This window comes from Panthera pardus, unplaced genomic scaffold (assembly GCF_024362965.1).
Source record: "Panthera pardus isolate Hobbes unplaced genomic scaffold, ASM2436296v1 HiC_scaffold_11, whole genome shotgun sequence".
Taxonomy (NCBI): domain Eukaryota; kingdom Metazoa; phylum Chordata; class Mammalia; order Carnivora; family Felidae; genus Panthera; species Panthera pardus.
This window is the reverse complement of record NW_026526666.1, coordinates 101,707,606-101,730,433: the sequence shown is the minus strand read 5'-3', so window position 1 is coordinate 101,730,433 and position 22,828 is coordinate 101,707,606. Positions and strand designations below refer to the sequence as shown.

The window sequence follows — 22,828 nt, the reverse complement described above, 5'->3', positions numbered from 1 at the left end:
CACTCTTCCTTCTACCCACCCAACCTTCCACCCACCTACCCATTCATGTATGCATCCATCCATCCACCCACCCACCCACCCAACCACTTATCTATGTACCCACCTACCCACCCATCTATCCATTATCCTCCCCCATCCATCCATCCATCTCTTATTCTACCCACACAGCCATCCATCCAGCTACCCATTCATCCACCCATCCGCCCGCCCACCCACCCACCTATCTATCCATTATCCCATCCATCCATCCATCCATCCATCCATCCATCCATCCATCCATCCATTTTTCCTTCTACCCACACAGCCATCCATCCAGCCAACCCTTCATCCACCCATCTACCCATCCACCCACCCATCCACATGCCGTTTCTTCTATGTAGATGCCAGACTGTAGGGAGTGAAGTGGATTAGCCTCCGCTTTCACTAAGCTTAAGTCCAGCAGAGGATAGAGACGTGAAATAGGTGTCTGTGCATGCATGAATGTGTGTGTGCACGTGTGTGTGCAAGTGGTGGGGCTGGGTACTAGGCAGGAAGAGTAAAGGCTGCTTGGGAAATGCATAGAAGGATCACCATACAGAGCCCAGCAGGGTCAGGAAGGCTTCATGGAGGAAGTGACTCTCCTTGACCATACATCAGCAACTTGGAGACAGGGGTTGTCCTAAGGTTGGACCTTAGAAAAGCAGCTGCATCAATAGGTTGAGTGCCTGTTATTTATATGAGGTACTGGGGTTACAAAGAGGGATGAAAATGCGAAATAAATAGTCATACAAAGTAATGGTTAATAAATTCTTGTTCAATGGATACATGGGTGAGTGTGCCTTTGCCAGCTTTATTTGCTAAGAAATGCTCCCAGCACAGGTTAAATCTGTGACTCCCTGTGAATAAGAAGCTTAAGAAGGGCTCATCTGAGTTTTCATCTGATTCATGAATATGTAAGCAAGCTTCCTTTTAATCTCAAATTTTATTTTATTAGATGTATTTTCATGTATTTATTAGACCTAAATTTTTCGTTTGGATATATGAGAAACTTAATGAAGGCACCATCCCATCTTCCATGAGATGAGTAGAGGGTAGATGATGAGGTGGTCAACCGAGCGATGTCCTGGCTTCAGCAAGATTCCCGAATACCTGATGCTCAGGAAGCTGAGTGCAGACTAGTCATAATTACAATCCCTACTGTGAATCATAAGTATTTCTGCGGTACCTTGACTTGTGCGCACCTTTCCATAAAGCCAGAGAGCTCAGACATTCTCGCTGCTCCCCGAGTGGGAGAGAAGCCGGCTCCCTGCCAGGTGGGGCCATAGGTCTTGCCGGCCTCATTTTCCAGCAGGAGAGACTGTGGGTTTGGTTGGAAATGTAATAGCTGCTCAAGGTCAGGCTGCAAGCCCGTGGCTGAGGCCCTTGATGAGTTTTCCGAGGGATGGCCTAAATTTGCATCAGTCTGCAGGCTCCCATCCCAGGGGCACCACCGGGGGTGGGGGGGGGGTGGCTCAGCTTCTACCTGGGGGGGAAGAAGGGAAACCAGCAGCTGGAGAATCCAGTGTGTTCACACTCCCAATGAAGTCCATGATAGAAATGCTTTTTAAAGCGATTTCCCACTTGCTAAAATTGATTTTTTCAGGAAATCTGTTGTATACTGGTTTATCTTTAGACATCATCATCATTCTGGACAGAACCACAAAACTATCAAGGTCTACTGCCCTCCTCTTCTGCCGCTCGAGTGGGCTCCTAAAGCCCCGTCAGCAGGTTGGAGGCATGGAGGGAAGGGTCCTCTCCCCCACTGTCAGGAGATTGTCCGGGGCAAGGCTCCAGGGCCAGTGAGGCACTGGATGAGGCTCCCTTGGGGCTCTTGTGTGGGAGTGTTTGGTAGACACATGTCCCCTGCTGGCCCTGCTGCCCAAGGCCTACCTGCTACTCCATGTCATCTGTACAGATGGATGGCACCCTGCCTGCCACATTGCAGGCTCATTTGCTGCCTGTCTACACAGGCTGCTGCTGCGATGAGTCCTGGTTTATACCACGTGCATTGCCATCAGCCTGTAGCCAGTGGAATGGCTAGAAGTGCCTTGGCCTGCCGCAGCCCACAGGGAGGTTGGAGGAGAGTCTAGAAGTGTCAGGAAGGAGCCCAAGGGTGCCAGGCAGATGGGGCACCTCAGACTGGTGCAGTGCCCACCAACAGCCAAGTCTCTGATTCCTCCTCAAAGCCCCTGCTCTCCCACTACCCTCTCCCCTCCCCCACCAGCAATTTCCCAAGAACTTCTCTGACCAGGAGTGGGAATTCATTTTCTAAGGCTCTGGATTTCTGGAGCTTGGAACAACTCAGGAAGTTGGGTCATGCAGAGGAGTGGCGAGGTTGGCACCCGTGTGACATGACGGGTGGCTGATAACTACCCAGAGAAATTCAGAGGATTCTCAGGATATTCAGCCCCATTTCTGGGGTTCACTTCTCTGTCTGGGTCTCTGGAAAAGGTCACAGTCAGATGCTCAGACTTACAGTGGGCTCTTGAGTCCTCCCCAGTGGAGAAGTCTGAGGTCCACTCTCCCGGAGGAATGCTCTGTTCCCTGCTAGATGGTAGCAGACGAGCCCCCCCACCCCCATTTTTGAGTGTTACCTTGCCCCTCACCTCCTGATGGGCTTTTGGGAATCCACCCCTTTCATATGTGAGGTTGCTCAAATGTGGGACCAGTGTCCCTGGGAACTTTCTCAGCTTCCTAAATTGGGAATTATAATCGCCTGTGACAAGGGGCACCATGAGGTGGCCGAGAAAACTTAGGGGTTCTCTCTTGCTTCAACAAGACTGTATGCTGCGTGAGGACAGGAGCTGCTGTTTGTGTCTAATCTGACCCTTGCCCCCTCAACAGGAGTCCTTGCTCAGCGTCCGCACATAGTGGGCCGAGGGCCACTGCGGGCTGCCAGGGAAGAAGGGCCCAAGGTAGGAGCCCCAAGATAGAGCTCTGCCTTAAGGTCATCGCTGGGCTTTTTACCTCGTGCTCTCAGCCACCTAGCTCCCCTGGCAGTGAAACATCGTTTTCTATTAAATGATGTGTCTGACATTTACCAAATTTTTATGTGACAATTTAGAAGGAACCAGTTGCATTAAACAGCCTTATTAATATTGCAGTAACATGATTAGGGGAACATCATGGCCGTTAGACCATAGGGCCAGATTTACGAGCTCTGGAGAGAGGAGGCAAAGAGGTCTCTATTGACCAAAACACCTTCAGCACAATCCACATTATAATTAATGAAAGTCAGAGACGAATCCCCCTGATAATGCAGCCCTGCAATGTGAAGAAAGACGGGATGGTGCATTTCCATCTGGGGAGCGTGCGTGTCTGACTTGCAGCATTTAGCACTGAGGGGTGTTTAGGCTGCTCAGAGAGCTACTTCTGGTCGGGTCCAAGGTAGACTAAATAGACCCTTTCCGATCACTCTGCTGGTTTTGGTGGCATTCTGAGTCTGTGTGCACGTTGTAACCATCTCCTGATGGCGGGGAGGGGGCAGCATAGGACAGGGGTCAAAACATGTGCCTGGAGTGAGACCCGCCCACACAGAATGCTGGTGTCACCCATAACTGCTGTGTGGGGCTTGGGCAAATTGTCTAGCCTCTGAACCTCGGTGGCCCCTTCTGAAAAGGAATGACCACATGACCTGCTGCACAGGGTCACTGCACATCAGATGGGCTCACACATGTAAGTCTCCAACACGGTGCCGAACCCTTACTTCCTGCTCAGTACCTGTTAGCTCCTACTGGCGTTTGAGGAGGTCTTTACAGATCACCTCTGCTCCCGGTCCTAGGTAGGAACCCAATGGAGATATTTTGGGAGACCCACCATAGTTAAGACCCCCTACTGGGTCTATAGGAGACATCAAATAAAGGGATATGGCTCCTTCCCAAGGGTTTCCAGTCTTCTGGGGAAGCAGACATGTGGAACTCACTGGAACCAAACAGGAATCGCTGCAGGGAGGGTCTAGATTGAGGGACCGGTGTTGTGCTATGGAAGGGTAGAGCAGGTGATACTTAATTTCATGGAAGGAGGTGGTAATGGTATCATTTGAGATAGGCCTTGAGGAACTCAACAGGATTTTGGCTTTGGCCAGGGGAGAAAGAAAGGGCTAAGGTGATACCCTGCACAGTGACACAGAGGCCCAAGGATACACGTTGTGCAGATGACCCACTGGCGCTGAGTCCCTGGTGTGTAAGGCTATGTGTGGAAAAGGGCAGCAAAGCAGGCTGAGCCCAGCTGGTGGAAGGCTCTGGTTGCCAGGCTAATTCACAGTGCACTAATGGGACTTGTGTCCCTGTGCATGGGGAAGGCCACCTTGGAGCAGGCGGGGCTGATGAGGTTCTGTCCCAGGGTGGGCATCTCTGAGGTCTGGAGCAGAAAAGGGAGGGCATGTAGAGGCAGGAGGTGAGAGCAGGGCGGGGGGAGTTGGGGGTGGTGATCAGTGATAGAGCATCATCTCCCTGTTTATGTCTCGGTCACCTGCGGAAGCCCGATGCTCTCAGAGTGGGGTTTTACGGAAGTCCACAGAGGTTGGTGACACATGGCCTCCATTCTCAAGGGCCCAAGAGGGCAAGACTAGGAGCACAAAACCCTTAAGTGCCAGAGGATGGGGCAGGGTGAGGAGCAGGGGCCGCGGGGGGCGGGGGGGGGGGAGGGTCCAGTGGGTGGGTGAAGAAGGGGAGAGGAGGGAAGGGGCAGGAGTGTGGACCTAGAGAGGTGCAGAGCCTATGCAAAGGTGGCAGGGAACAGCTTAAGCCTCCCCCCAAATTAAACTTCTCAATGACAAGAGTTTCCTTTTCTGTCTTACTGTAAAACAGTATGTGTTTACTGTAGACGAATTGGAAATAGAGGTAGGTAAGAGGAAGAAAACAGGCCACCACTAAGTGCTGATAAAGATGGGGGCACTGGTATTTGGCCTTGCTTTCATCCAAGTATTTCTCATGGGGCCTTTGAGCTGGTCGGGGCCCAAAGAATGGCCCTCTGAGGCCCCAGTAGATAATGCCCAGGGGCCCTTCAATTTCAGGGACTGGACCTGTGCAGCCAGGCGGGAAGGCGCCCGAGGTGTGAGCCTATGGAAGATTCTGGAGCTGGGTGCCCAGAAGGAGGGTGCCCTCCCTCCAACCTGGGGAAAGCATCACCTGGTACCCTTGTGCCCCCAGAACTCTGGTTTGGAGGTAGCAGTTTCATGATTCATGAACTTTTGGGCTTTGGTTGCAGAGCTTGGGAGACCACCCGGAGGAGCCCTGGCCAATTAAAGGGCGCTTCTGGGAAGCAGGAAAGAGGGTTAGGGGCAGGGATGCGGGGTGGTGGGGAGGAAGATATCTTTGAGGGAACCTAGCAGGTTCTACTCTGGCCCCAGACACTCGGGGATGCTTAGCATCCCTGTGTCCCCACTGACAGCTCCTCTGGGCCCACCCAGCTTCCCCGCAGCCCTCCCCGGGCTGGCCGTTGCTCATGGAAAAGTGCCTTCACTGCCTGTCTCCTGCCATCTGGAACATCCCCCTGAATCTCTCTGCCTCATCACCCCTCCATCTGCACCAAAGGTCATTTCCCTGATTCTGTTATTAATCCCAGCAGCGCTTACTGGGGTCTGTGGTCTTCTGTGTGGGAGAAAATCATCGTTTGTGTCGGGATGGAGGTGGCAGCCACAGGTCCTGGCCTTGGGTGGAGGTTATCACCCAGGCTTCTCTGCCTGGGAGCCTGAGCTGCAGAGACCGGGGACAAAGTCATCATTTCTCAGCCCAGGTGAAGGGCAGCTGAGATGATCTCGGGAGGCACCCGCAGCCCCTGGGCTCCACGTCAGTTGGGCACAGAGAGCTGGTGCCCGTGACTTCTTTAAGAGCCCAGGGCTATGGCCACGAAGGCCTGTCTCGTGGGCAGACAGCGTCTCTCCTTCTCGAAGTTTCCTCTCTGGGCTCAGAACGACTTGACTCCATGCCTACTTCTGGTGGGGCTTCAGCAACAGGACAGGAGGGGCCTTTTAGTGCCTGTCATGTGGCAGGCCGAATAGGAGCCAGCCCTGTGTCCCTAGGCACCTGCACTCAAAATGAAGAGGCAGATTTGGTCATGTGGCAGGGAGGGGCTCCCAACTCAGGGTGCCCTGGAGTCTGCTTTTGAGTGAGAGCCTCCAAGAGTGCCCCCTCTGGGCGGGTCAGGCAGCCTCAGCTCAGCCCTCTGGGGGATCTGAGCAGGCCACATCTCCACCCTGTGAGGGTGGGTTTGAAGTCGGGAGGTAGCAAAAGCTGTCTGGGCTGGGTCTGGAGAGGGAGGGCAGGCAGGAGAGAGGAAGACAGGGGGCCAGCCAGCTGGGTGGGGAGGGTCTCAGGCCTCATGGGCCCCCGGCGGTCATCACGCATTCAGCTGACGCAAGGGCAGTGTGCGGTTTTCGGTCAGGGTCAGCGGTGTGACTGCTGAGTGATGAGATGGGTCGGGGAGGCAGTGGTGGCTCCCCTCCGAATCTGACAGACCAGGGGCTGGCTAGGGTCACCAGCTGGCAGCTCTGTGACCTGGAGGCTTTTGTCACCTCTCAGATGTGGTCTCTTCCTTTGCAAAATGGGAAGCTAATGGCAGCTACCCGACAGGGTTGTGTGGGTGAAAGGAGCTGCTTCTGTAGCTCGAACAGACCAGCAGGACCCCCGCCCTCACGGAGGCTCCAGGAGCAGGGGCAGCTCAGCCTGCCAGGGGTCACAGTGGGTGACACACAGGGTGCTGGCAGAAGGTGTGTTCGGGCCGGCACTGTGAGGAGACAACTCCCCCGTGGTGGTTGGCCCCGCAGACAGAGCAGGGCCCGTTGAAGGCCTCTGGGTCTCAGTGCTGTTTCCCTTGACCCCCGCCTGCCGGCCAAAGTTGACCTGCACCTGTAGGGATGGTCTCCTCAGTTCCATTTGTGGCATCTGAGCCAGGGCACCTGGGACCCCGGTCCCTGGTCGCACCCGTGGTGGACGGTGCGGTTAGCCTGGGCAGGGCTGGCCCTGGGCTCCCTGGTTATTCCTGCCCGGCTCCCACTGGCAGGAAAAACCAGCCTTCACCCCGGCCATTCTGTTTGCTTTGGAGCCAGAAACATGATTTACTCTAGAGAGCATTTTTATGTTTTCCACCAAAGATTAAAAAAAAAAAGTTACTAGACAAAACAATTCTATTTTAATGCACAGCATTTCTATCTTGGGTTCTTTTCTGTAGAACACTTGTCTGTTATTAGTTTGTTTATTGATGGATTCCCTTGCTAGACTGTAAGCTCCCTGAGGACCAGGACATGCCTGCCAGTGGATCCTGAGAGCTGACAGCAGTCCCTGGCAGGAGGGAGCCCCAGGAAGCGTGTGGAGAGCAGGAGAGACCAGTGTTTACAGTGACCTCTTTGGATGTCCCTGGAAGGTGGCCCTGCCTGGTGTTTACACAGCTCCCCCTTGGCGGATCTTCTGTCTGCCCATCTTTCTCTTAATAGTTATGGATTATGGAAAAGAAGAACAAAGCCCATTAAGAGGTTCCCCTACATTTGATTTGAGGAAGTTTTCATCAGAACGGCTCCATTTATTGGCCTTTAGCGTACAGCCTTATTCCCTTCTCACAAAATGAATATTGCCTTGTCTCCTTGAGAAAAATTGATTTCACCCAGGAAGGAGAAGAGCAAACTCCCTCCTCCTGCTTTTCTTCTTTTTTTTTTCCTCCCACCGAGACAGAATTTATCTCCTAGGTAGGTGGGGGGGAAAAACAGGAATAATTGGACCAGAAGCTAATTCCCAGAGATTCATTGTCTCGAACGCTCCCACCAGAATGTGGGACGCTTGCCTTGAATTGCATGCTAATGATAAATGACAACTCTAACAGACCGTCACATTGAGATGTTTAGTCCTTCCTGCTAGGAGGTGACACATTAATTTTCTCTCAGATTTACATTGGATTATTAATAAAATATCGGTGTTGGAATGTGACAAGTGAGGGTCTGTAGAAGTGCCAGGCTCTATTTAGGGGCACGGATTTTAGCCAAATGAGATGTCAGTGGGGTCAAACATGACCCAGATGCCGGTGGCATTTGAGCGATAGTCTTTTTGCTTCACTGGGCTCAGGCTCCCGCAACCTGGGCTGCACCGGGTAGCAGGGATGGAAGGTTCTCTTTCTTTCCAGCAGTGTTGAACCCAAAGAAAGGTGACTCTGTATGTTCTGTCTTCCCTTTATCTTCTGCTTCGTCATTGACCCAACACTTGAAATGTAAGTGGTGCTTTCTGTGTGTTTTCAAGACAAAGGAGAAGACTTCCTTTGTTCTAGCCACTGAGTTCCTTGATTAACTCACTCGTTTGATGGAGCATTTACAGAGCGTTCACTCTTTACATGTCGCTGTGGCAGGTGGAGAAGGTAGAGGCGGTCCGGGTGAGCCTGGCACACCAAGGCCAAGTGATCACCCTGCTTCTCTGCTCAGAGCCCTTTCGTCGCTTCCCGTGCCTGCGAAGGTGAAGTTCAGAATTCTCAGAGGGGGTGGGGGCTGGGTTTGGGGCACCTCCCCGCCAACTGCCCCAACCTAGACGAAGCCTCCCTATGTGGGCCCTGTGCTGTTTCTTCGCTGTTTGCTGCGGCTGCGTTGATGGAGTTACTTTATGTTGTCTCATGCCTCGTGCCATGCTTGTGTGACCGTCCAGGCTCCTCCCTTCTTCGTTGCCATTGATGCCGTCCTACTACGTGCTTCATTTGTGTCTTTCATTCCCACTTAGAGCAAAATCCATGCTCCCTCGACCCAGGCCTGCCAGGCTCTTGGGCCTCACCCCCTGCCTGCACCCCCACCTACTCTCTGCCTGCCAGTATGCTTCTCAGGCCACTGACCTTGCTGCTGTCGCTTTCCCGGGAGCCTTCCTGGCTTTGCCCCGGCCTTCGCCTACGCTTCTGTTCAGATGCCACGTCTGGGAGAGAGGTCTCCGGGCTGGCCTGTCCCACATCACAGCCATCTGTTACAGGACGTGCTCGCATGTTGCCTTCTGTCCCGCCCACCGGAGCGTGGTCTTCTGAAGCCCCCAAGTGCCTCCTTCTACCTCCCCGACCGGACAGCAGGCCTTACACAGGCAGCACTTTGGACGCTTCTGTTCACAACAGCACCTACGGTGCCTTGCACCAATGCTTGGCCCGTAATAGCTGCTCAATAAATATTAATTGAATAAATCACTGAATGTCATAATGGAATTTCAAGCCCAGTGCCCTGGGAGCTCTAGGAAGGGAGCCATTAATGAGTCCCTGCAGACTTGCTGGGTAGTGATTCCTGGTCATATGGGCTGTATCTTTTCAGTGACCGCCAGCCTCAGCTGATACGAACAAACCTGTGGTTAGGAGGCTGCATTTAGTGAATTGGCTTCTGCCTCCGAGTTCTGGCAGCCTGAGCTGTCCCTCACCCTGCTTTCAGACTCCCACAGAGACGTCCTGGTCTGTGGACATGACAGTCCGGTGCCCATCCCCCGAGGTTGCCCTGGCCTGGCCCGTCCTCGGGTTTAGGGGGGCCTGCGGGAGACGGGTGGCACCCAGTACTCACTGCTGGGCAGTGCTGGTGCTGTTTCCGCCTTTATTCCGGAGAAGCACCCTCAAACGGAGGCCCTGGGGGTCTGCTCCTGTAGAACAGCACCAGCAGGTGCTGGCACTGACGCCCCGTGGCGGACGGGGGCTTCTGGGCACACGAATCTACCCAATCGTTTGTTTCTTGATAAGAAAGCCTCTTTTACGATTTTTCAATTTGCCCTTATTTTAATGAAAAGAAGCTGGGGTTGGACCGCCCAAGAAGGAGCTAATCAAATAAAGCAAATTGGTGTTACCTTCTCCCGGTCCCTATTATTTCTATGGCTCCAGCTGGAATTTATTATGAAAAGCAATTGGTTTTCATATCTGGCAGATAGCAGCCTGGGCCGGGCCTGACAGCCCTTTCTTCCCTATCATTCCATAAATGGCTTGCAGTGGCCAGGCTTGGGGAGGGGGGGGTACGGAGGAGGGGAGGACACGGAGTGCTCCCCACCAGCTTTCCTGCTCCTTGTCCCCCAAATCGTGCAGACCCTATAAACAAGTCAGAAGAAAACACCAGATTGAAAGTTAATAAAGCAGCTCCTGTCCGTGAGATTTGGGCTGTCGCCGTGGCTTCTTGGGGTTCCGTTTGGCATCCTATCAACCTTGCTGTGCTCCAGCCATCAATTACCACTCTCGCTGGGTCTGTGTGCAAGGGAGATAAGCAGGGGAGACATTCCTTTTCCAGATTCCTTTCCTCTCCTTGCAACAAAAGGAAGGGCTAAAGGAACATTTTAAATCAGGCTCAAATGATCCTCCCTTTATATGAAATGTTCTGCTGTGAGAGGAAACGTGGGCTCTGAAAGTGCCCTGGGTTGCTCCTAGAGAAGGAGAGAGGGTACACTGGGGCATGTGCCAGGGATTTGTAGCAAAATGCCAGGAAGGGGGGACAGTGGGCTGGTTCACTGGTTCTGTCCTTACCAGCTGTGTGACCTTGGGAAAGTTAATTCCCTTTTCTGTGTACTTCTCATTTGTAAGATGACAACAACAGTATTCGCCTACTACAGTTGTTGTGGGATTAAAATGAGAAGTGGGAGGGAAGGGCTTTGCCTGCATCTGACATTCGAAAATGCCAGAGAGGTGGCCGCTCTTGTCATAGCAGTTGTTGTCATGCTTATTATGGGCATTTTGAACTAGGCCATGCACTTTTTTTTTAAATAATTTTTTAAAATGTTTATTTATTTTTGAGACAGAGGGAGACAGAGCGTGAGTGGGGAAGGGACAGAGAGAGAGGGAGACACAGAATCCGAAACAGGCTCCAGGCTCTGAGCTGTCAGCACAGAGCCCAACGTGGGGCTCGAACCCATGAACCGTGGGATCATGACCCGAGCCGAAGTTGGATACTCAACTGACTGAGCCACCCAGGGGCCCCTAGGCCACACACTTCTAATGGTGCATTTCAATCAGGTCATTCTGGGTTGGAAAGATCAGAAGGAAAGTTGTGGGCACGCGTGTGTAAGCGGCAGTGAAGAGTGGTGTTTCTCTTTTCTTAACTGCCCACTGGAACGGAGATTCCACACTGGCCTCAGGAACAGCATTCCTGCTCTAGGACACTACACGTTGTGCCTTGCCACAGGAGCCCGTTTCACATTTGGGGTCAGGTTTGGAGGCCATTGGAACTGCAGGAATTGCATTTCCCTCCACCTGGGCCCTTCTCTGTGCCTCCTGGTGTGAGGGTTGGGACCAAGGGCAATGAATAGAAGGGGAGGAGAAAGGGGGAACCTACCCAGGTTTGGGTTCTAGCTGCAAAAAGGGACTCTCTGGAGATGCTCACTCTTTAGAAGCCATCCAGACACTGCTTATGGAGTCTTACTGGGAATGAGGACATCATCCATTCTCTTCTCCAAGGGAAGCCACAGGGACACATTGTATGACTTCAGTGGGACAGTAGACAGTCAGCCAGAACAGAGCTGACAGCACAAAGTCAGCTGCCACTAGGCCAGGCCAGAAAGGGGCTGACGAGAGACCTGAGGAAGCCCATGGATGCTGGGGTAGCGGGCTGGTTCTCAGTTGTCTGCATGGAATTTCAGGTGGCTGTCAAGGTCCTGGAAGTGATCTGTTAGTGATAGGGGAAGGGAGGGTTCTAGGAGGAGGGCCATGGACCTGAGCTGTTTAGGAGACACTGATTTCTAAAGTTAGACTCAAGCACTGGAAAGAGTATCTAGACCATTCCTTTTGTAGGATTAACCTAGCATTGGCTGCAGCCCCCTGTGGCTCCATAAATTCCTCTTTAATATCCACACACGAAACCTCTCAAGAACATATCCCCCCTCTGATCTTCATTTACTGATTGTCTTCAATGTACCTAATTTGAAAAATGTATTTTGCCTTAAAGTGGCGGACGAGTGTGTGTGCCTCAGTGCTTATAGACAGACAGCCTCTCCCCTGGGTGAATTTTCTAGCGCACCCTACAACGTGCCATTTCATTACACCCTAAATCCCTCCATCATTGTCCCTGGCAGAGGCCCCTACAAAAAGGGGCCACATTTGTTATTAGTCATGAAGAACACATATTACGTGGTGGGTGGCCGGGCACCTCTCATACATTATGTCAGCTACAACAGAGGGATCAAGTAATTTGTTCAAGGTCACACAGCTCATAAGGAGTTGAGCCAAGCTTTAAGATGTAACCTAGAGCTCACTTCAAATCCCGTGATCATCTTTTTTTTCTTTAACTTCCTATAATGGAAAATTTCAAACATCTACAAATATAGACAGGCTAGTGTAATAAACTCCTATATACTTATCATCCACTTTCAACTGTAGTCAACACATGGCCAGTCTTGTTTCATTCACGTTTCCTCCTCCCACCACACACATTGTCATGAAGCATGTTGTAGACACTATACAATTTCATCAGTAAATGTTTTAGTATATATCTTTAAAATATAAGGTCTCTTTTTAAAAACATACTCCTGCACTACAATTATCACTTAAAAATTAATAATTCTAGATATCGTTAAACATCCAATCACTGTTCCAGTTGTTTCACAAACGCTGTATTTTTGTTTGTTTGTTTTTTACAGATTGTGACTGGTTGACACATCTCTTGTCTCTTTTAATCTATATATTCCTACTCTAGCATTCTCTTACTCTCTTTTTCACTGAATTCATTGAAGAATCCAGGTCATCTATCTGCCCTGTGGTTTCCCATGGTCTGGATTTTGCTGACAGCATCCCCATGGTTCCCTTTACCATGTTCTTCTGTCCTCCATGGACCTTATAAAGTGGTAGATCAGGAGGTCTGAATAATTTTAAATTCCTTTTTAAAAAAATTTTTTTTCCCCTACAGCAAAGTATTCTTCTATCAGGGACACATTCTATCTGGTTGTTTCTCTTTTGTGATGTCAGTCATTAATTGATGATTCATTAATTATTAGGGGTTGCAAAATGGTGATGTTTTAATTCTCTCACTTCTTCATTTATTGCCGGGAATACTTTTATAGAGAAAGTCCTCTCTTTTGCAATTTGCTAACTCAAAGGAACAGTTTATACAGGAAAGGTAAGATAAATGCCTGATTCTTCCTCCTTATACTTCTTCAGTTTTCAAAATAATGTATTAGGTCAGGAGCCTCCTCCAACAACGATCAATTAGTTTTTTGTTTGTGTGCTTTAGGTTCATTATGAACTCATGGATTTAAACATATTTAACGTTTTTTAATTCAAAGCAGTTGCTATTCTTATTGATGCTTGAATTGGCTCATTTTTGGTCAGTAGGAGCTTCTTCAAGTTGATTCCCAAGTCTTTTTTTTTTTTTTTTTTTTAAGTAGGCTTCACACCTAGTGTGGAGCCCAACAGGGGGCTTGAACTCACAACTGTGAGATCAAGACCTGAGCTGAGATCAAGAGTCTGACACTTAACTGACTGAGCCACCCAGACCCCCTGCCCCCACCCCCCGTGTCCTTTTTATATGATTTAAAATCTTTGACACAGCTCACATCATACTTCATGGTGAAACTGGTTGTTTTCCTCCTAAGATGAGGAGCAACACAGGGTTGTTTATTCTCGCCATTTCTATTCAACATTGTACTGGAGGTTCTAGCCAGTGCAATAAGGGAAGAAAAAGAAAAGGCATCTAGAATGGAAAGGAGGAAGCAAAACTCTATTCATAGGTGACTTGATTATAAATGTAAAAGATCCTAAATAATCTGCAAAAAAATTTTACTAGAACTAATACATGAATTTATCAAGGTCACAGAATACAGGATCAGCGTACAAAAATCAACTGTGTATCTATATGTAAGTGGAAATGTGTAAATGAGCAATCTAAAAATGAAATTTAAAGTAAACAATTCCAGTGCTCACTTTGGCAGCACATATACTAAAATTGGAATGATACAGAGAAGATCAGCATGGCCCCTATGCAAGGATGACACACAAATTCGTGAAGCGTTCCATATTTAAACAAACAAAAACATTAAACAGTTCCATTTACAGTAGCATCAAAAAGGATAAAGGACTTAGATAATTTAATTTATAAAGTGTGAAACCTGTACTATGAAGTCTTATTGAGAGAAATTAAAGATTTATATAAATGGAGAAGCACTCCATGTTCTGTGATTGGAAGTGATTAGAAGACTTGATATTGTTAAGATGGCAGTTCTTTCCAAATATATTTTTAGACTCACTGCAACCTCTATCAAAATCCCAGCAGGCATTTTTATTGTTGTTCTTGTTGTTGGTATTGCAGAAATTGTCAAACTTACCTTAGAAGTTTTTATAGGAATACAAAGGACCTCGAATAGCCAAGATAGTTTTGGAAAATAAGGGCAAGGTTGGAAGACATATAGTTCCTGACTTCAGAATTTACTACAGAGCTGTAGCAATCAAGACAGTATAGTATTGGCATAAGGACAGAAAACAGAGAAAAATATGAAGTCCAGAAATAAAGTCTTATGTTTATGGTCAATTTATTTTAATCAAACATGCAAGCATACTTCAATGGGGAAAAGGATAGCCTTTTTTTTAAGCAACAACAAAAACAAACAAACAAACAAACAAACAAAAATAGTGCTGGGACAATTGGATATCCATGTGCCAAAAATCAACTTAGGCCCTTACCTCACACCATACACAAAAGCTAACTTAAAATGCACCGTAGACCTAAATGTGAAAGCTAAGACTGTGAAGCTCAGAAGAAAACACAAGAAAAGTTTTCTGTGACTTCAGGTTAGGTGAAAAATAATCCTAGATATGATACTGAAAGCATGATTCATAAAAGAAAAAAATTGATAAATTGGGACTTTACCAAAATTAAAACCTTTTGCTCTTTAAAAGAAACCCATAAAGAAAAGGAAAGCCATGGGCCAAGAGAAAACATTTGCAAATCCATTATCTGATAAAAGACTTCTATCCAGATTTTATCAAAATAGCTCTTACAACTCAAAAAGAAGAACACAACTCAATTAAAAATGGGCAAAAGATTCAAATAGACATTTCACCAAAGAACTTATATGAATGGCTAATGAGGACATGAAAAGATGCTCAATATCATTAATCATTAGGGAGATGCAAATTAAAACGCTGCCACACACCCAGTAGGATGGCCATAATCCAAGAGATGAGACAATGCCAAATGCTGGAAAGGATGTGATGTTGGAACTCTCGTTCATTTCTAGTCAGAAAGCAAAATGGTGCTGCCACGTTGGAGAACATGCTGCCAGTTTTACGTTTATGTTCCCTGTTGTACCTGTCTTTCACCTGTTGTTGCTGCGTCTTTAATCATGCTTAGGGAGTTTTCTCCACTTTCAGGTTATAGAGAAATTCACCTATGTTTTCTCCTATAGTAGTGTCTGATTTTATTTACAACATTTAAATCTCAGGTCCATTTGGAATTCATTCTGCTCTACAGTGTGGGGAATAGATCCAACTTTATCTTTTTCCATATGCCAGTATCACTTATTAAAAAGTCAGTCCCCTTCCTCCACTGATTTGTGATGTCTCCTTTAGAGCATATTAATTTGCGGGGTGCCTGGGTGGCTCAGTTGATTAAGTGTCTGACTTCGACTCAGGTCATGATCTCGCGGTTTTGTGTTCGAGCCCCACGTTGGGCTCTGTGCTGACAGCTTGGAGCCTGGAGCCTGCTTTGGATTCTGTGTCTCCCTCTCTCTCTGCCCCTCCCCTGCTCATGCTCTGTGTCTCTCTGTCTCTCAATAATAAATAAACATTAAAAAAATTATAAAGTATATTAATTTGCATGTGGAAGTGGGAATATTTCTGGATTTTCTCTTCTGTTCCCTTGGTCTTTCTATGTATTCACATGTCAATTCCATACTTCTTTAAATATAGAGGTTTTATAGAATGTGTTAATAACCTATAGGGCTAACCTCTACACTTTGGTTCTCTTCATTAAAGTTTTTCTGGCTATCACTGGTGTTTTTTCCTTCCTCATAAATTTTGTAATAAGATTCTCTAGATCCAGAAAAAAAAAAAACCCTAATGGGATTCTTGTTGTCATTACATTTTGTTTATAGATTAATTTTTGGAAGACTGACATTTTTATGATTTTTGCTTTTCCTAATCAAGAACATGTTATGTTTTTGCATTTACTGAAACCTATTTTGTCCTTTAGATTTTTATAGTTTTTCTCCTTGTGTTTTGGGAATGTCTTATTAAATTTATGCCTAAGTATTTAGTTTTCTTTTTTCTTGATAGCATTTACTGTATGATGTAAGACATACAGTATATATATGAAGAAGTCACCCATCATTCCTTCTGTCTCATTTGTGTGTGTGTGTGCAGTGTGTGAGTGTGTGTATATCACACACACACACAGACTGCACACACACACACACAAACTATTGATTATGTATCTTAACTTTATACTTGCTGGTTTACTTTTGTAATTTTCAGTAGCTTTTCCATTGATCCCATGATCTTTTCACCATATTGCATGAGTGTTACTGGTTTTGCCAGCCATTCGTATCTCAGATAAAAAGGTTATTTGGCTAGAAGCCTCCCTCTAGAAGCATCCCTAATGCTCACGGTTTTTTCTTGATATTTCTCTGGCTGCTGCCTTGGAGGTCTCAGATTTTTTCCCTGAGGATCTCTTAGATGGTCAGCTTCAGTCAGGTTCCCCCAGGGGACCCTGAGATAGATAGACTCCAGTACAGCTTATTTGAGAGGCAGTCTTGGGAAGCGCCAGAGGGGGCATGAAGGTGAGAGAGGAAGGGGAGGAATACAAATAAAGGGCTCATGGGTGCGTCTGGGTGGCTCAGTTGGTTAAGCTTTGGACTCTTGGTTTCAGATCAGGTCAGGATCTCACTGTTCATGAGTTCAAGCCCCACGTCAGGCTGTATGCTGACAGCATGAGCCTGCTTGGGATTCTCTCTGCCCCCTCTCTGCCCCTCTTCTGCTTGGTCACTCTCTCTCTCAAAATAAATAAATACATTTTTTAAAAATTAAAAAAATCCCACAACAAATAGAGGGCTCTTGTCCAGCGGGTCTCCATCTGGGCAACTGGCACTTAGGCTCTAGAAGATCATATAGAAAACCCAGAGTCATCCTGAGTGTGGGGTAAGGAGGCCTGGAATTGCCTCAGAGATATCCCAGTTGTGGAGTGAGGGGGCCAGGACTTCACCCATCAAATCCCCACCCCCTGGGTGAGGCGTGCTTTCAGGGTGTTAAATCACCCAGTCAGGGGAGCAAACCAGGACTGGCCCCACCCACAATCTATGCTAAACCAGTAGACTTGGGGGAGATACTGGAGTCACCCTGAGTCCGAGTGAATCCTGCTCAGACACTCTGTGGCTACAAGGCCTTGGTTTTCTCATCTGTTGGGAGTGATGATCTTACCTCATCATGTTGTGGTGAGAATGCAAACAGCCTGGATAAAGGCACAGATACAGGTGTAGCTACGGATGTCGACGTAGGTGCCGATGTCAGCATCGATACACACGTGTGGTTGCAGATGTAGATAGAGATGCAGACAGACATAGACGCAGGTACAGGTGTAGACCTACAGACAGAGACACAGGTGTAGACACAGGTGCAGACACACACGTGGCCTGCTCCTCCCACACCAGACACTGATTGGGACTTGGTGGGATCGTTAAGTGGAAGGACTTCCGTCCCTCTTACCTGACTCTCTGTTGCCACTGCTGTGTGTCCTCAGCTCCATTTCCATTTCCCTGCTCTTCTCAGGGGGGTGCTGCGTTTATGCTGCTGTGAGATGTAGTAAAGCCCTCCCCTGGCTGGACCCCTCTTGTGGGGCCTAGTCCACCCATCCCTCCTTCCCTGGACCCCTTCCCACCAGCTCCGACTTGTTCTTGATTATATTCTGGGTTGGCAGCTCAGCCTCATTTTCTTCACGTTGTGGGGCCCCTCTGCGGTCTGTTTTTCTCTTTGCCATTCTTAGGACCCGAGAACTATGGAGGGAGGGACCTACCCCCATCACACAGAGCAGAAGCAAGTTCTAATACAATCAGAGTGCTGGATTAAACACCATTAGGTTGCTCATTATTGCAAGTTAAAATGACGACTCCATTTATTAAGGCCATTTAAGTTGGCCACTTGGGCTCCCTGCGGGATTATGTCCAGCTCAAAGTGTCGGATGACAGGGCCATTCTCACATTCTCAGAATGCAAAGGGCAGGTCACCAGGGGAAGATGGGTTTCCTAAGGTGGGAACAGTTGTGGTTCTGACTGTGGACGTGACAGTATTCTGGGACGTTCACTCTCTTTGGGTCGTACCAGTCACGATCTGAGGACAGTTGGCCTGAACGCTCTGCTGAGGTTTGCCGATCATGTTTAGAAAGAGTGGGGCTGTGGAGCAGCTCTGCGTGTAGCTGTCTTGGCTCACGAGAAGCTGGACTGGATTAATGTTGTGTCTTCCTCAGCAGATGGGGTTCCTTGCACGCTCCCGTGGATGTCTTCATTCCTGCGTGGAGGGGGTGGGACAAATGCAGAACCATCTATTTGATCAGATGTGTTCCTTCACTTATTCCCGAGGCACTGGCCCTGAGCATAGTAGTTGGACTTTGGGGCCCTTCCAATGGTTTGGGTACGATGAGCAGGGCCGGAGTGGAGAGAGGCAGGCCCAGGTGGCCCCATATTCCAGCCTCCCTGCTATCTAGAAATGGATGAATACTGTAAGGTTTTCAGTGCGGACTCGTAAGTGCGAGACAAACGGTCAGGTGACAGCATTGTGACAAGCCTGTGAAGCTATTTCCCAATTGTTTTAGTCGGCCACACTCAGGGAGGAAACCAGCACTGACATAAACCAATTGCACCATGATCAGCAAACAATGAAGTGTTGGGAGTCGCTGTTGAAAGTCTATAATTTCCAATGGAATTGCTGTTCAGTCAGCTCGCTGCTGAATGACACAGCCCGTCTGGGTGGGAACTACAGTTAGCCTCTGTCACCCTGGCGTGACTCCCACCCCCTGCCCCAGACAATGTAGTAAGACGTCACTAGCCAGTGTTCTGTGCCTGACTGTGAAATGGCTCCTTGTTGGGGGAGGAGGAAGGAAAGACTGGGATACAGGCTCCTGCCCTAGGCCACGAGGAACCACTGTCGCAAAGACACAGACGCCCACTTGCATTGGAAGAAACCACCTCCTTTGCCTTGTATGTGTAAGGAGCTCTCACGCCAAGGCTAGGAGTGAGATGTGCCTGTGCTGGTCTGCTGGACACATAGACTCATTTGTGACCTCCCTGTGCTAAGGTCTCAGCCAGGGGTAGCATGGCCATGGGGAGCGAGTGATGTACTCTTTTCTTTTGGGGGGAACCTCAGTCTTCCTTGAAGGTTGAATCTCCCACACCTGCTGCTGCTTCACTCTGGAAGCGGCTTGCCACAGCACATGCTGCCAGAGGAATTTAGTTGTTTCTCTCCTTGGCGTTTCCAAACCAAAGTGTGTGCCCTCTGTAGCTGCAGAGGTGCGCGTGAACATCCTCTGCTCTCTTCGGTTGGTGTGTGACTTCTTTTAGGACAATTCACGCTTCTTTTCTGTTTGTTCTTTTGGAATGGCACAAGAGTGGCCATCCCCTCTCAGCGTTTAGCGAGCGGGAAGCCAACGATTTTCCTAAGGTACGGTGGTCGTGGACCAAATAGACAAATTTACCTGACAGAGCTGAGCCTTCTGACAGCCGAAGCCCAAATGTGAAAGAATCAGGTACTTAGCTGGCTTGAGAAGAAGCGCTATAGATGTTCCTCTGAATCTTGCAGTGATCTAAACGCGCGCAATGAATCAAGAGCGTTTGGCCTGGGCGACTAGTTCTTCCATTGGTCTGTTCTTAACATAGTCATCTAGCGTCTGCGTTAAACTTATTTATTTCCTAATGCTGGGTGATGGATTAAAAGATGTGTAGAAAATCTTTCTACAAGAGATAAGATATTGCAGTCTGCCACAACCCCCCCGGCTCTTTTTGCTTTCTCTTGCTGTTTTTCTACTTTTCAGCACAGAGCTCAGGCCCCCACATCGTATATCTTGATTAGATGGTGGATATTACTAAGGGGATGTTTTTTAAGCCTATCATTGACACATTTAATTCATTAGGTACCAAATCCACAAGCAAATTTTGGCTGGCCATAAAACATGGTTAATCCAGGGAGCTGCAATAAAAGGTGAAAAATTATGTTCCGGCAAATGTGGAATATTGCTTTTCTGTAGAGACTTTTCCTGGTCCACGATATCTTTCTTCATAAATTTTTCTTCTGCTTGGTTCTCTTGGTAACTTAACCATTTGTTGTTTCCAGACCACAGAATGGCTCAATGATCCTCTACAACAGGAAGAAGGTGAAATACAGGAAGGATGGGTATTGCTGGAAAAAGAGGAAAGACGGGAAAACGACCAGAGAGGACCACATGAAACTCAAGGTCCAGGGAGTGGAGGTAAAGGGCAGAAAGGCTCTCTTGTTCCACAAATGTTGTTTCTGGGCTGCAATGACACGGGATCGCTTTGGAGTAATTTGCTGCCAGTCACCTCTGTCGAAAGCATTTCTGTTTGCCAAGCCCCCGTTTGCTGGTTTTTTTTTTCTTCCTTCTTACCCAATAGCCTCCGTTCAAGTTTTCCGTAAAGCCAGATTTAACTAAAGCAGTCCTGTTTCTTGGGAGTCCTTGGTGCATAGACTGGGATTTGCAAGGTTCCTGCAGAACCCTGTGTTGTATCTATCACGGAGAAGGCTGCAGGTGCATTGAGAGTGTGCAGGTGTGAGGGAAGAAGGAGCCACGTAAAGTGTCTCCCCATCCAGGTGGCCTGGACCTGCCTTTGCTGAGTGGGTCCCTTGGGATCTGGTGATCTCCGACCAGAGCCTGGCTTTACTCCCTCTGCTGGCAGCCTCTTCCATTTCCTTCTGGGCATTTCAACCTCAGAGAGCTCGGAGGTGTTAAAGATGAACAGTTGGGGTTCTTGTGGCTGGGGTGGAGGTGGGCACTGCTGGGCACATCTTGGGATCTGTGCACCCTTCGGTTTGGATCCTGGGGGAAGGCAAGGTGCAGTGTGGTGGTTTTGCTATTGTTCTGAGACCACAGGCTCTGACTCTCGGGTGGCCATGGACACTTTCTCCTGGGGACCTTTCATTGTTGGAAGGCCTAAGCCGTGTGTCACAGCGGTAGAGGGAGAGGGTACGAATCGTGGTACATTCGTGGCTGCTAGTTAGCGAGCACACACTTCGTTGCATTGCTTGATCCTCGTAAAAGATCTTCCCGCGAGGATGGTGCTGTCTTGGGTCAGGAGCCGAGAAGGTAGCTTGTGATCCACCCGGCAATTCGCGCGGGTCAAAGAGAGAGATCCTGGAGTCCGCTGGTGTGTTGGGTCCCCTAGCATGCCAGGATTGATCACCTGGACGATAAGCCCTCTTGAGTTCAACGGCTCACACTCCAGGCCGACATTCTTCGTGACACACTTTATCATTATGACTTTTCCTGTATTAATCATGCGCTTTTATGGCTGTTAAAAATAGCATCCAGTGGCTTTTATTATATTACCCCACAGAGAGAGATAACTTCTGTTTTATGTTTTTGTGGTTGTTTTTTTTAAACACCCAATAACAATGCTTTATGATGATGAGCAAAGAAAAGCCCCAATATGAGAAATCCCACTTTTCCTATGTTCTCCTGTGTTCAGTGTTTGCACAGTGTGGCTTAATCAACTCACGAGACATTAAAATGCGGATCGCCCTGAATGCACTCCTATGGACCCCGGTCTAGGACCGATTGGTGATGGGGCCAGCAGATCAGCCCTCGAGGGGCCCGAGGGCACGGGGGCTGGGCTGGGTGGGCAGAAAGTGAGAAGCGTGGTTGCGACTGGCACAGGACTCTTCCCGGGACTACCAGGGTCTGTGGGAACTCACACCAGCGCTGCAGCAGACGGCCCCTGGGCCTGCAGCTCTCTGGCACAGTTCGTCTTCAATAACACGTAAATCAGGAACTTTGGGTTGTAAGTAGCAGTGGGGTGGAATTCTTCCTCAGCGGCAGCTCAAAAGCCTGGGGCAAAACAAAACAAAACAAAACAAAAATCCACAGTGCTCATTTTCTTCCCATGTTCTAAATTAGAATTGTCGCTGGATGGAGTCAGAATGATTGGTGGTTATTTGTAGACCATATTTGTGTTTGGAGTTCTTTGTGGCTCACGGGTGCAGACACCTGTATGGGGGAGATCGAGACCCTCGGGACGCAAGGGCAGGGAACGGGCCAGACAACGAGGGGTCTCCGAAACCTGCCGAGCATCAGTGGCGGTGGGGAGTGGGGATGGGAGACGGGCTTAGAGACCCTTGGTCAGCAACGCGAGGTGTGTGCTCTCCGGCTCTTGGAGAGTGAGGCCACCCCAGGCAGGCACGTGGTGTGGTGGCCTCTTCCACTCAGCTCGCAGGTTGTCCCATCGAGTCAGTCACTGAGCACTGACTGCGGCCCTACTCTGTGCAGGGCCCTGTAGTGTCCACAGGGAAAACAGAAGCCATGTTTTCTGCCTCAGAGACTCATGGTCAAATTAAAGAGGCGGACCTACCTGAAAGTCACTGGCGGCTGAGAAGAACAGAAGCCCGAGCCTTTAGGACAAGTGTCCAGAGGATCCCAAATGGACTGGGATGACCAGAGAGGCTTCCCAGTGAGGTGGACGATCAGCCAAGCTCTTGAAGTTGGGTAGGACTGTGTGCGTTACTTACATAGTCTATCTGGACTCCCCCTTTTCACTTAGCGTGGTGGTCTGAGCTCTGTCTCTGTTGACACTTACCCCTCATCCCTTTTAACTGCTCTATAGTTTTCCACTGCAGGAGCATTCGAGCCACGCCCTAGTCAGTGCCTTTTTAGACTCTGTCCAGCTTTTCAGCATCACAGTGCTTTCAGGAGACATGT

General features: G+C 48.7%; 1 protein-coding gene and 1 non-coding gene across 9 annotated transcripts in view; both read left to right on the top strand.

Annotated features, from left to right (window-relative positions):
- The window catches only part of CAMTA1 (calmodulin binding transcription activator 1), an 851,930-nt gene that overhangs the window by 401,855 nt on the left and 427,247 nt on the right, over positions 1-22,828 (top strand). For all 8 annotated transcript variants that reach the window (XM_053899033.1, XM_053899032.1, XM_053899029.1 and 5 more), the window contains exon 6: positions 20,233-20,368. In XM_053899033.1, coding sequence (XP_053755008.1) covers positions 20,233-20,368 — 136 coding nt within the window. The remainder of the gene's footprint in view (positions 1-20,232; positions 20,369-22,828) is intronic.
- Positions 13,835-13,941, top strand: LOC128775951 (U6 spliceosomal RNA). The gene has a single exon (XR_008420929.1). It is a non-coding gene; the product is annotated as a U6 spliceosomal RNA (small nuclear RNA).